This window comes from Jaculus jaculus, chromosome 9, assembly GCF_020740685.1.
Source record: "Jaculus jaculus isolate mJacJac1 chromosome 9, mJacJac1.mat.Y.cur, whole genome shotgun sequence".
NCBI classification, from domain to species: Eukaryota; Metazoa; Chordata; class Mammalia; order Rodentia; family Dipodidae; genus Jaculus; species Jaculus jaculus.
The window spans coordinates 100,016,290-100,029,330 of record NC_059110.1 but is presented as its reverse complement, the minus strand read 5'-3'; the positions used below and the strand labels follow the sequence as shown (position 1 = coordinate 100,029,330).

Here is a 13,041-nt window from a genome sequence, read left to right as displayed (position 1 = left end):
GGCAAGGAAGTAAAGGAATACATCCCATTTTCAATCCTGACTCTGTTTATTATGTGTGTGATCCCAGGCAAGTCATTTAATCTCTATAGCCACAATTTCCTCACCTACAAAATGGGTATGATAGCACCTCAGAGCAACTGTGAGAATTGCATAGGCTTTGCAAATTGCCCATTAAGCTCTAGTAAGTGGGCACTATTGCGAAGATCATTATTCAGACTGGGGCAGGGAGGGTTTCATAACCAGAGTCAGATACACACTTCTGCAGTCAGACCTGCTGAGCAGGAGACCGCAGCTGTACATGGGTAAATGCCCCTCTCCAAAGCGGCAAGACCGGGACACCCCACATGCCTCGGTCCCTGTGGACAAGCGTCCTGTAGCTGCTGTAATACCTCTGGTAAGTGCTGAGGTTTGGTTTTATCTTATAGAAAATGGAATGGCTCCATAAGAGTTAAAAATGTAAAAGTAAAGAAAAATAAGGTCTCAAGAGATGGCTCAATGGTTAAAGGCACTTGTTTATAAAGCCTGCCAGCCCAGGTTCGATTCCTCAGAACCCATGTGAAGCCAGACGCAGAAAGGAATACATACATCTGGAATTTGTTTGCAGTGGCAAGGCTCTGGTACATCCATAACTTACCTTTCCTCTCTTTCTCTCAAATAAATAAATAATTTAAAACTTTTATTTGTTAAGAAAGATAGGGCTGACATAGAATGATCCTGCTCATGAGGGTAGAATGTTCTGGTCAGAAGACTTGGGGGGCTTCTATGAAGAGTTTAGGAAATAGGGCTGGAGAGATGGCTTAGCGGTTAAGCGCTTGCCTGTGAAGCCTTAAGGACCCCGGTTCGAGGCTCGGTTCCCCAGGTCCCACATTTGCCAGATGCACAAGGGGGTGCACGCATCTGGAGTTCGTTTGCAGAGGCTGGAAGCCCTGGCGCGCCCATTCTCTCTCTCTCCCTCTATCTGTCTTTCTCTCTGTGTCTGTATCTCTCAAATAAATAAATAAATAAATTTTTTAAAAAAAGAGTTCAGGAAATATCTGAACTGAATGTTAAAGAAGTGTTTAAACAGAACATTTTATGTTACATATGTTTTGCCACAATTTAGAAAAAAGAATTGAGATGCACCTAAGCAGACTCTCACTATGAAGGCATAAGTGTGAATTTAAATACAGAAGCTCTGAGGGTGTTGTAAAGCGAGAGTTGTTTCTGCAGTGAACGAGATAACACCTGGCAGCAGTGGCTGAGAGACAGGAAGCTCTGAGGGGCCTTCATTGCTGGAATCTTGCAGGGGTGATTGCGTAGGATGGCTAAAAAGATGGCTTAACTTCAGCCAAAGAGGGCCCTGAGAGGGGCCAGGAAAGCAGAAGTTTTCATTCCTGAGACCAGATCTGAGTCCTGGACCCAGCCCCTGACACCTCAGAGATGACCAGTAAGAAAACTGTGGCTCATAGAATTGGTGACAATACCTTTGTCAGGGGCTGTTGCGACGGTCAAAGCTATAATAATCTCCATAGAAGTACTGGGAGGAGAGCGCAACTGACTTCCCTAAGTGTCTCAAAGTTCTAGGTTCAGTTGTTGGTGCTTCTGGGTTACTTTTGGGACAGAATCCTGACTTTCTTGAACTAAGACCAGGACAAAACCCGGAGAGGCCCGAGAGGCAGTACGTAGCAGGAAGCCTGCTCCCTCCTGACATCCCACCTCTAGGCAGCCCAGGCACCACTAAACACCATCTACTTATTTCTAACCCATTTACACACACGCTAGAGATAACCAAGGGCCCGCCTGCTGCATTTGGCTGTTTGGAGCAGTGGTTCTCTACCTTGGTGGCACCTAGATCAGTGGGGAACTTATAAAAGCCGTCAAAGGAGTCCCCTCCAGAGTGACAGTTTAACAGGCCAAGGGGCAGCTTAGGCAAAAGGTGTTTCAACAGCCCTTTGGGTGCTGCTGGGAGTAGTCAAGGCCAAAAGCCAGGGATCTAGACTCCAGCACAAGCTAATGGGATTTTCCACCTGACTCCCTCTCCATCCCATTCTTCCTTTTGAGCATTGGTAGATGGATCAGCTTCGCCTTTTGCAAGGCCAGAATGCACTGAAAAGTCCCTGTGTCAGTACACTAGACACCATTAACTTAGCTTTGTGGCAAAACCCACTTTTTTGTTTGGTTTTTGGTTTTTCTAGGTAGGGTCTCACTCTGGGCCAGGCTGACCTGGAATTAACTATGGAGTCTCAGGGTGGCCTCGAACTCATGGCGATCCTCCTACCTCTGCCTCATGAGGGCTGGGGTTAAAGGCGTGCGCCACCACACCCAAAAACCCATTTTTATCTGTTACAGGCTGGTGGGGCACCACACAGGCTCTGGCACCTGTGTCCTGGGTGGTCTTACCACGTCAAACTAGGCTGTGTGCTGGGAGTTTATAGAGCATAATAAGGCCTTATAAATTCTACCCACCATCCTATCACAGCCCCATATTTCAGGGTGTTTATTTAAACTAACACTCAAAGCATTTGAGTGGGAACAGGAAGAGAAATTCCACAGCATTTGTTCTGGAGGCGGGGAAAGAGGGGTTTCTCCTCTCCCCATCCTTCTATCTGGCAGGATGATTTAAGGGCCATTTGAAGTGCTGTTTCCTGCCTCGCTCTTGAGGGTTTGGTGTGTGGGTGTGTGTGTTAGTGTCCCAGGAGGAGTAGGAAGTTTCTTAGGCATGTGTTGACCACAGCAAAGCTCTGGAACACTTTTCAAAGGACCAGCAGGGAGTTGGATGCTCCCAGATGGTGTCCCCAGGCATCCTCTGCAGCCCATTTTCTGCATCTATACATGGGTCTTGGGGCCTATCTTCTGCAGTTCTGTCCTTTTTTCAAACAGCACCAAGGGACAGAGAGGTAGGTTACTGGTCCCTCCCTGAGATCTGGGGAACTGGGATGGGCACCTGCCTCAGTGAACTGCTCCAGGCCTATGCTCAGTCGTTAGTAGCAGCTCTTTTCTCTTTAGCCAGCTCTTGGGAACAAGTTTTCTGTGTCCTCCATTCATTTTACTTCACTCATCTGCTCTGTGCTTGGGGTGGCAAGTCTGTGATGCCCTGGACAGAGGCAGTGGCCAGGGGACATGTCCTAGGGTCACATCCTTGAGGCCAGCCAGCTGGACCAATAGAATTCTTGACTTCTCTTTACACAAGCATCTTAACATTGAGTCGTTAAAGGTTTTCTGTCCAACCAGCACATGAGCTAGGCTGGCTGAAGTCTCACCTGGATACAGTCGACATTATCTGACTACTTCCAGAATCACCCAGTAAGAGTGTCTGGCTTTCATTAAACCTCAGAGGCATTTGAAAGAGGGTTGGCACATTCATTAAATGAATTAGGATTAGAGAAGCTTCACCCTCTGACTTTGAGTGGTAATTACTGCTGATTTTCATGGTGTTCATTTAGTGAGGGACATGTTTGCCAGCTTCTCTTGGCATTTCTAGGATCCTAGTCTCTGATCTTGCTTTTGTGGGGAGACTTAGAAGAGGTCCTTCCTCACCCTAATACTTGTGCCTCCCGAGGCAATTTCCGTTTGGAATGTGGAACTGAATAATAGTGGGTGCTCATTCAGTACTCCCCCTTCGGTCTCTTTCCTTGATGTTTATTCTCTAGTATTATTTAGGACTGTGTATCTTCTAAATGTAAGCATTTGGTTATTTTTTTTTAATTAATAGGATAGGGACTGGGGAGATGTTCCAGTGCTTAAGGATGCTTGCTTGCAAAGCCTGCCAGCCCAGATTCAGTTCTCCAGTGCCCATGTAAAGCCAGATGCACAAAGCAGTGTGTGCCATCTGGAGCTTGTTTGCAATTGCAAGAAGCCCTGGAACATCTGTACTCACTCACTTTCTCTCTGTCTCGCTGTCAGTGAATAAGTAAATAAGTAAACATAGGGGTCATATATCTGTTACCTGCTCCCACAGGAATACTGTGTTAACAAACCATAAGCCTCAGTGGCATACTGTAGGTGATTCTGTCACGTGGCTGGGAACACTGGGAGTGCTTCTACTGATCTTTCATGTTTGGGGGTACTAGTTGCCAGCTGATCTAGGCCAGACTTAACTGGGGCAAATGGGGGGCTTTGGACCTATCGTGTCCCATACATGTCTCATCCTCCCTTCTTAGGTCCAAGAGAGAGCAAGTGGAATTACACAGCTCCTCTCCAGGACAGGCCTCAAGTAGGCACACCCTTCTCTCCACTCATTTCATTGGTTGCCAGAAACCAAGTCTCCATTCAAGAGATGAGGAGATAGGTTCTTCTTCTTTGGAGCAAGAAACGACGCAATCACGGGGTGGAGGGTGTGGCATTATTAATGATTGGCCTACCTTAAGGCTACTTGCCTCTTATTTGTACTTAGGTTAATATGTTGCAAGTTGGGACTGTTGGATACATCTGGGCTGTGGAGAATTTAGGTTGGCTGTGGAGGTAGTTCAGTCAGTAAAGTGCAGAGGACCCGAGAGCGAGCCTCGGTAGCTCTGTAAGAAAGCTTAGGACAATGTAACACATGCTTATGCTCTGGGAAGTGTGGGCAGGAGACAGGCGGGTCCCTGGAGTTCACTGGCCAGCCAGTTGAGCCTGATTTGAGCTCCAGGCCAATGAAAGACCTTATCTCAAAAAGAAAAAGATGTTCCTGAGGAATGACACCTGAGGTTCTCTCTCTCTCTCTCTCTCTCTCTCTCTCTCTCTCTCACACACACACACACACACACACACACACACACACACACACACGAAAAAGAAAAAGTGAAATGAAGTTGACACTAGCTAGATTTTCCAGTCAAGCCTGGTTGAGTGCCTCATGTGGACATTAGCAGAAGTGCATCTGTTACAGGAAAGTTTGCATCATCGAAGCATTCACATAGACTCTGGATTTTTTCTGCATTGGGTGCAAGAGCAGCCTGACTGCCATTAAGAGATCTCTCTTTGAGGGGCTGGTGAGATGGTTCACAAGTAAAAGCACTTGCTGTGTAAGCATGAGGGCCTGAGAGAGCAGATTCGTGCTTGGTGAGACCACGTGCGGCCTCTGTCCTGAGGGGCTGGAGCTCACTGGCAAGCCAGTCTGACTGGAAACAGCAGCTCAAGGTTCAGTGAGAAACTCCACTCAAGGAAACTTGTGGAAGAAGCCAAGGAAGAGGCTACCCAACAGTCTCTGACACACGTGTGTACACCACACTGCGCATATACATTGTCAAAAAAATAAAAAGGAAGGAAGGAATTTTTTAAAAATCTGCAGGGTATGGTGGCACATACCTTTAATCCCAGCACTTAAGAGGTAGGAGGATCGCCATAAGTTTGAGGCCACCCTGAGACTACATAGTGAATCCCAGATCAGCCTGGGCTAGAGTGAGACCCTACCTCAAAGATAAAAAAGAAAAGGAAACCTTATCTGTTCTGTCTTGGGTTCTACTGCCATGCCATTATTTTCAGGATCCTGGACTGCCCATGTCCAGGGGAAGTGGGGCGGGGGGGCTGCTGCCGTACGACATGTCCTCTCGGAGAGTTCTGTCCCGCGTGTTGACTCCTGAGTGTATGTAGAAGAGGAGGCAGTCTCTGGCCAAGCAGGACAAGGAAAGAGGTCTTGAGCCTTGTCCTGCAGCTTCAGGACCTGGGCACTCAAAAGGAACCCAGATGTTACTAAATGGGCCCTGGGAGAATCGTGGCTAACTGCCTCTGGGTGACTGTGATACAGGTGGGGCCCCCAGGGAGTAGCTACAGGCTCCCCTTCTGTTGACGCTCACGTTCTGCTGAGGGACGCTGTGCCGGAGCCCAGCTTTATCGCAGCCTGAAGCACTTGGTCAAGTCCTTCCAGAGTCAAAACAAAGACTGAGGTGCCCCCCCCCAACCTGCTTCACCTTAAAGTTACCTGGCCTTGCATATTCTTGCACATTTCCCTGGGGCCCTCCTCAGTGGGATCATGGGATTCACTATGTGGTCTTGAAAACTTCAGTCAGTCCCAATGAGATAGTGGGGGGACCGTCCCTTAGGGTATTCCTACCCACCCTGTGGCTCTTACAGTCTTTCTGCCCGCTCTGACCGTGTGTATTTTTTTCACAAAGATGCGCCACTAAGAAAAGCCGGGCTCCTTGTAAACTCACCTGGGGTCGTGAAGCGGCCGGACACCTCACGATGGTAAACACACCTCGAGGTCAAAATGCGCTTCTGCCCCAGCAGATCAGCTCATGCCAGGGCATGGGGCAAAATCACCTACAGTTCAGGCAACCTCTGTCTTTCACAGGGTTTATAAGACCACTAGACCTGCCACTAGGTTCTCTTGAGTGGTACAAAGAAATTTATAAGGAGGTCCCCAAAGACATTGTCAATCCAGTGGAAAATACAAAAATAAAAGACAGTGTCCATCCTGAGGTGGAGGACATAGCCCTCGAGGAGTATTTCACACAGGGTTAGTAGTGTCCACTTCCCAAAGTGTGAAAACCAACTACGGTCAGCCCTCCCAAGCCTTTTGTGGTGCTCGGGGTTCATGCGTGTGTGTGTGTGTGTGTGTGTGTGTGTGTGTGTGTGTGTGTGTGTGTTTGCACAGGCTCTGGGAGGCAGAACTCGAGAGAGGCTCAGATTGCTACCAGTTAGTTGGCTCCAGTGCTGATAACAGTTACCTCAGCTGTGCCCCTTGTTTCTCCTTGAGGGAAGCTCACACAAGCCACTACTGTTTGATTCTCCTAGAACCGTGAGAAACGGGCCCGTATGTGAGGCTGTGTTTTTCATTCTATTCAGTCTTTGTATATTAAAATTCTTCTAGTTTCAGCTCTTGCTGTTCTGCCAGATTTCCATCGCATTGATGGCTTCTCTGAATTAATAAGTGTTTTGTAACCACTGAAAAGTTTTCTCCACCCCCCTTCCCCAGCACTGGGGACTTATCCATATTGATTTTTTTTCCCTTTTTCTTTCCTCTCTAGCTACTTCTTAGATGTTGTATTTTGTAAAGTGCTAATAGAATTTTTCTTGTGCCCTGACACTTTATCTATTCAGAAGGTCTTTGCAAGTCCCATTGTACAGCTGGGCGACAGAGGAAAGCGCTCCATTCTTTACCACAATGCCTGTCCCCAAAACACGTCGTGCGAATTCTCCCCCAGCTCACCAGAGTGCAGGGAGTGTGGAGGCTACAAAAAAGCCGCCAAACCTAGCAGGGAGAGCTGGGAGCCCATTACTCACTGCTGGAAGGGGGTTTTGAAACAAACAAAAAAAAAAGATTATTTTTTTAAAATTCAAAATATTTATTTCCTATGGGGGTTCTGAGTTTCAGTACCAAAACATGGCCAACACAGAAGGGAGCTTGTTTCCCCACTGTTAGGCATTCCCAGCACAAAATTCAGGATTTGGCAAACATCTCAGGAAGTGTGGAGATGGGTGCAAAGAAACACACGCTGCATTTACCTGCACCCCCAGTAGGCTTCACCTGCCCTCCCAGGCCCACCCCAAGGCATCAGAACCCTGATTGCATCCCAGGGTCTAGATGCCATATGTCTCAGCGAGACTGCTCTGTGTACAAACACACCACTTGATCTTATGATGGTTTTGCTTGAGTGGTGCGTGGGAGGTGTACATGGCCCTAGCAGGTGCCCAGGGGACTCTGGAAGCCTGCCAGGCACCAGCAGTGCACTGCAGGATTGAGGACCAGAAGGGGAAGGAAGGCCCCAGGAGCCTGTTTGTTAGGCTTGGTTACTTAGCACCAAAAGGGGGCCTTGCCCCCAGGAAAGGGTTTTTAAGCTAGGTCAGTACCTTCCACTGGATGGCCTGCCTGTCTTCCGTTCTGGCCCAGGCTTTGCTCTTCCCTCTATTGTGCCTGATAACATCTAGCAGAATAGATGTGATCTGCCCATAGGTACCATTTTAAGCCTCATTTCCCAGTGCCCGTGCCTCAGTTGGGGCTTTTGGTCTGGAAGGAGTGAGGAAAGAATTGCCTGTGATTCTTCCTCACAGCTTACTTAGCTCAGGACCCCACATAACACACCCCCAAACTGCTCCAAGGATAGTCCTCTGCTGACAGTATAGCCGAGTGGGTTGGGCTGTGTTTGTGATGCCAGTGTTGACTGCAGAGTAAAGGGAGAGAGTAGGCAGCTCACTTGGGCAGACCGGGTCCTCTCCCCGTTGACTGCTTGATCCAGTAGAACAAAAACTGCAGCCAGAGATGTGTTTTGTGAGCCAAAGGGTTAGATTTGAATAAAAGGAGTGGATACTAAAGGCAAATCTGCTTCATCAACTCTGACTTTCTTGAGATCTGTGTGGGATTGGAGTGTGGATCCTGAAATCGTTTTTGAAAATATTTATTTGAGAAAGAAAGAGTGTGTGTGAGAGAGAGAGTATTGGCATACCAGGGCCTCTTGCTGGAAACAGTGCTAGACACTTGCACTGCTTTTTGCATCTGGCTTCATGGGGACGGCTGGGGAATTGAACCCAGGCTGCAGGCTTTGCAAGCAGGCACCTCTAGCCACCCAGCCATTTCCCCAGCTCCAGGCCCAGGTTTCTTTTAAAGCAGATACTAAAGGAAAATATACGCTGTATGTTAACAAATTATACACAGTAGAGTTTATTTTTTTTTCTTGATACTTTTTTTTTTTTGTATTTTCTAGTAGTCTTTAATGAGTGTTACTTCTGTGGTGGGACTCACCTTTCCAAGCCCCACACAGTCTCTATTAGTAATGTTTTGTGTTGTTTGTGAAAACTCCTAAAGCAGCTTCTATTCTGTTTGTCTTGCAGGTGGAGGATGCAATGCTGATGTTTGATAAGACCACCAACAGGCACAGAGGTAAGGTGCCCCCCAGACTAAGAAAATTGGCCCCGTATCCTCTCCTGGCCTCCATCCCTTCTCAACTACGCTCCCATCGACTAAAGATCTAGGGATGCTACAGAATCTGGACCATCTGTATTTAAATGGAGGCCTACCTTAGCACACCGAGTCAAGAGACCCCGCAGTGAAAACTGCCTTTACTTCTTGGTTTAGGAACTCGCAGAGTAATGCAGTGACCCCCACCCCACCCCACATAGTCCTTCAGTTATACCTTTCGTGTCCTGACTTTCTTAGTCCCTTGCTGACTTTGGCGCTCAGCGATCCTCATGAAAATTATTGGTAGTAATGACTCCATTGAGTTCTCAATTTGCATTGAAGGAGGTTTAGAAGCAGGTTAGCAGTCCAAAGAGTGAGGAGTGAAAGGAGGATCTTTGTCCTGGTCTGTTCACTGAGTACAGCCACTGCAGACTTGGAAACACCCTGTGGCTCTCAGAATGCCTAGGAGACGTCTGTACTGATTTGTATTCTGCCTGTGCTCCTCCTGTCCGATCCCTGTTACAGAAAATGGGTCTCAACCTGGGGTCTGTGAACCTTTGAAATGACTAGCAAAATGTTGTTTGTTTGAGCTTTGCTTAGGAGCCTGTGCCTAGTGTTGAACAGATTGTCAAAGGGGTCTCCGACTACCACCTGCTAACAGAGCAAGTTGAAATTATTGCTTTGAACAGAAAAATGGAAGGAATCTAGAAAATCCTCCCTGGAGGTAGAAGTCAAAGGAGGTTAGGCCTTAGCATTCCATTCTCCTGTTCTCCGGAAGCACCAGGTTTCTGGGGTTCTTATTAACAGGGTGTTAATGAGGTTCTGTGCTTCCGGAAGGAGGGAGGACAGGAAAGGGGGTGGGGTGTTCTCCAGGGCGGGAGCACAAAGTGAGCCACGAGCCACGCCACGTTTCCTCCACTTGGATTGCATTTAGATGTTTTCTCCTGTTGTTTACATTCCTGCTGTCACCTGTGATTAGAAGCAGTTACCCAGCCTGCCTGCTGACTGTACCTCTTTCCTGTTTGGAAAAGGCAGCTGAGTGAAAGGGAGGAAGGAATGGATGAAGGGGGAGGTGTTGCTGTCAGGGTGGGAGGAAGACAGGCAGATCCTGCCTCGGTGTGCCTGGCCACCCAGCTTCTCATGGGGCCTTCTACAGCGTCCGAAGAATGGGAAGATTAAGAATTGGGTGGGCAAGGGTGGTATCCAGTGGTCTGGGAGGGAAGACATGGTGGGATTGAAGGGCAAGTAAGGGAGGAGGCAAGGAGAGATCATAAAAGCACGCAGGTACCTCTTTCTCATGCAAATAAATTATATATATTATATATATACATATACATATATGTATGCATATACATACATATATGTACACACAGGTGTTAGTAGTGGCCTATCTTCCCCCATTAGCCTAGAAAGACAGTGCAGAGTGAGGGGACACTGGGGAGCACAACGAGCAACTTGTGACTTTTCTGTAATCATCCTGCATACCATGTCTGTATACTACTACAGTTTCCAAAGTACCAAGTTGGGCACAGTGGCATGGGCCTGTGATCAGGATGCTAAGATGGGGACAATCACTTGAGCCCTTCAGCTAGACGTCAGCCTGAGCAACCTAGAAACCCTTAGGAAAATAAAAAGCCCCCCCCCCAAAAAAAAAAAAGACTTCCTTGTGCTCCTTCTCATTTGTCCTTCAGAGCCAACCCTAAGAAGGATGTTGTGACTTTGGGAGAAATCACTGAACTTTCCTGTGCCTCTATTTATTCATTTGTCAAATGAAAGTAATGATGATTCCTCCTCGTGGGATGGCTCGGCATGTGTAAAGCCCTGCCTAAGTGTGCCTGAGTGCCGCTCTGGGATCCTTCCATTACCATCGTGTAGATGAGATAACCAAGGCTGGGTGGGGCAGCAGATCCCCCCAATCCCCACAGGGCCTCCAACCCAGGACCTCTGATTCTAGATTCTCGTCTCCTTCTGTGTGCCTGCATGGGGATGGGTTTGAGGGTATTTTTATCAGTTCGTGTTTCGAGTGACCAATGTTACCTGGATGTGACGTTCCATGTTCAGGGTTAGAATCCATAAACCTGGGTATTTGCTGAGCAATACCCAGGCAATGTTGTCTCTCCTATTGTTACTGCTGTTGCTGGAAGTAGGGGCTGGAATCCCAGGGCCTCCAGTACTCCCCTTGCCATATGACTTCCTTCTTTTTATTTTTGTTTTTTTCAAGTCAGAGTCTCACTCTAGCTCAGGCTGACCAGAATTTACTATGTAGCCTATGCTGCCCTCGAGCTCATGGCAGTTCTCCTCCCTCAGCCTCCTGAGTGCTGGGACTGAAGGTGTACACCGCCATGCCTGGATTGACTTCCTTTTTAAAAAACTAATTTTTTTAGCTTCTTTTAAAATAGTTATTTGTTTACAAGCAGAGAAAGAAGGAGGGAAGGAGGGAGAGAGAGAGAGAGAGAGAGAAAGAGAATGGGCACACCAGGGCGTCTTGCTACTACAAATGAACTTCACATGCATGTGTCACTTTGTGCATCTGGCTTAACATGGGTACTGGGGAATCAAATCTGGGCCATCAGACTTTATAAATAAACACCTTTTACTGCCGAACCATCTCTCCAGCCCACTGGCTTCCTTTCTTGAAGGAAGTGTTTGGATCTGCTCTGTGTGGGGTCCTGTGTTAGGGGCCTTCCACAGCACCTCACAGTAGACAAGGATAGAGGCGTGTCATTCTAGTACCCTAAGGGGGCCAGTGACAGAGATCACACAGCTCCAGGCACTGGCAGATAGATGAGATTCAGCCCCAAATGACAGTTTTTTACTTCTAACCACAGCCCTGCTGTGGGCATGAAGCCACTCCCCGTTTCCAAAGGAAAAAGACAGCCCAGAGGACAGCAATGGGATGTGGTCCATCCGTGACTGGTGAGGGCTCGCCCGTTAGGAACTGAAGGAAAAGGAAGTTCAGTCCAGCCAGTGTGCAGAGGGCCTTCAGCACGTCCGCACTGGCTCTTCAAGCCCGGTTTCGCGCGGACATTGGGGTCAGCAGAGTGGGAAGAGTCTGCTGCCCGCAGCGTGTGCTGCTCAGCCAGGGGTTAAGAGCCTTGCAGTGGATGCAGGACCAACACTGATTTGTAAAGCATCCTGCTCAAAAGACAAGTAATAATCTCAAGACAGCTGCAGAGCATTCAACCAAGGGTGGAGCCTTCCAGCTCTGTCTCTTGGTAGGCCAGAAAGAGCAAGCAAGGAGAAGGCATGACAGAAGAAAGACCTGGCGCTTGCCTCTCCTCCCCTCTTGCTCCCCAGGGTTCTTCCTATCCAGGTGAGAGCTTTTGTCTACACATTTTCCAACCCCTCACAACAGCCCAGGAGGAATTTGTTTGGGGCTGGGTGCTAAGGCTGGGGTAACTGCAGGCATTCAAAGCCTTCAGAGACGTGAAAGCTTTCTCGGTTGCATCGCAGCAGAAGCCCAGGTCATATGTGAGGAGTGCTGGCTGCACATCTGAGGACTGGGGCAGCGTGGGTTTTGGAACCAGGTGATAAGCACACGAAAACAAAGCCCCATTTCTGCCCAGCCTTGCCTCCACCCCCTCAGCTTCACGCCTGTCTCTCCTACCCAGAGGCAAGGAGCGCAGCAGCAGAGAACTCGTCTCTCCCCACACCGCCTCCAGCTCTCACCCTAAAGAGACCTGGCCTGGCGTGAGCTCTGGGTGTCCTGGCATAGTAAGGGGCTTGCTCAAGGCCCGCACCCAGGCCCAGGAGTATGGACCTCTATCTGTGTCCTCGGACACAGTAGCTGCTGTCACGGGAAAGCAGGGGACAGGCATGGCCTTCTGAGACCCGTGGGCCAGGCTCAGAGCCTCCCTGAGGCCATGCTTGCCATCAAGAGGCAGAGGTCAAGATAAGTTCCACTCTCACCTCTGGTAGCTGCTGCCTGTCCCTGCTCTGGGACAGAGGTGGTCTTCAGGTATATCCGAGTGGCAGTTGACTTCTGTTGTCCATAGACATGCCAACCGGGGTCTCGCTGTCACCAGGGGAGTCTCCGGGATGGGAGTTCAGCCTTCTCCTCCCAGCGGGTCAGGCTATGTAGTGAAGGGTCTGTCCACCCTTTCCCTTGGTGTCTGACCTGTAGCCGTGGTCGCATGAGTCCAAGGATAGCTGTGAATGGTTGTGGGGGGCACTTACATGTTGCACTGTCAAAATGCTAGACATCCAAATGTTCGAGAAAGCATAATCTTCCTCCAACTTTAGTTGCT

At 48.6% G+C, this 13,041-nt stretch overlaps 1 protein-coding gene across 3 annotated transcripts in view; it reads left to right on the top strand.

Moving 5' to 3' along the window:
* Msi2 (musashi RNA binding protein 2) overlaps positions 1-13,041 on the top strand; it is a 417,788-nt gene that overhangs the window by 257,552 nt on the left and 147,195 nt on the right. For all 3 annotated transcript variants that reach the window (XM_045158238.1, XM_045158237.1, XM_045158236.1), the window contains exon 7: positions 8,728-8,776. In XM_045158238.1, coding sequence (XP_045014173.1) covers positions 8,728-8,776 — 49 coding nt within the window. The remainder of the gene's footprint in view (positions 1-8,727; positions 8,777-13,041) is intronic.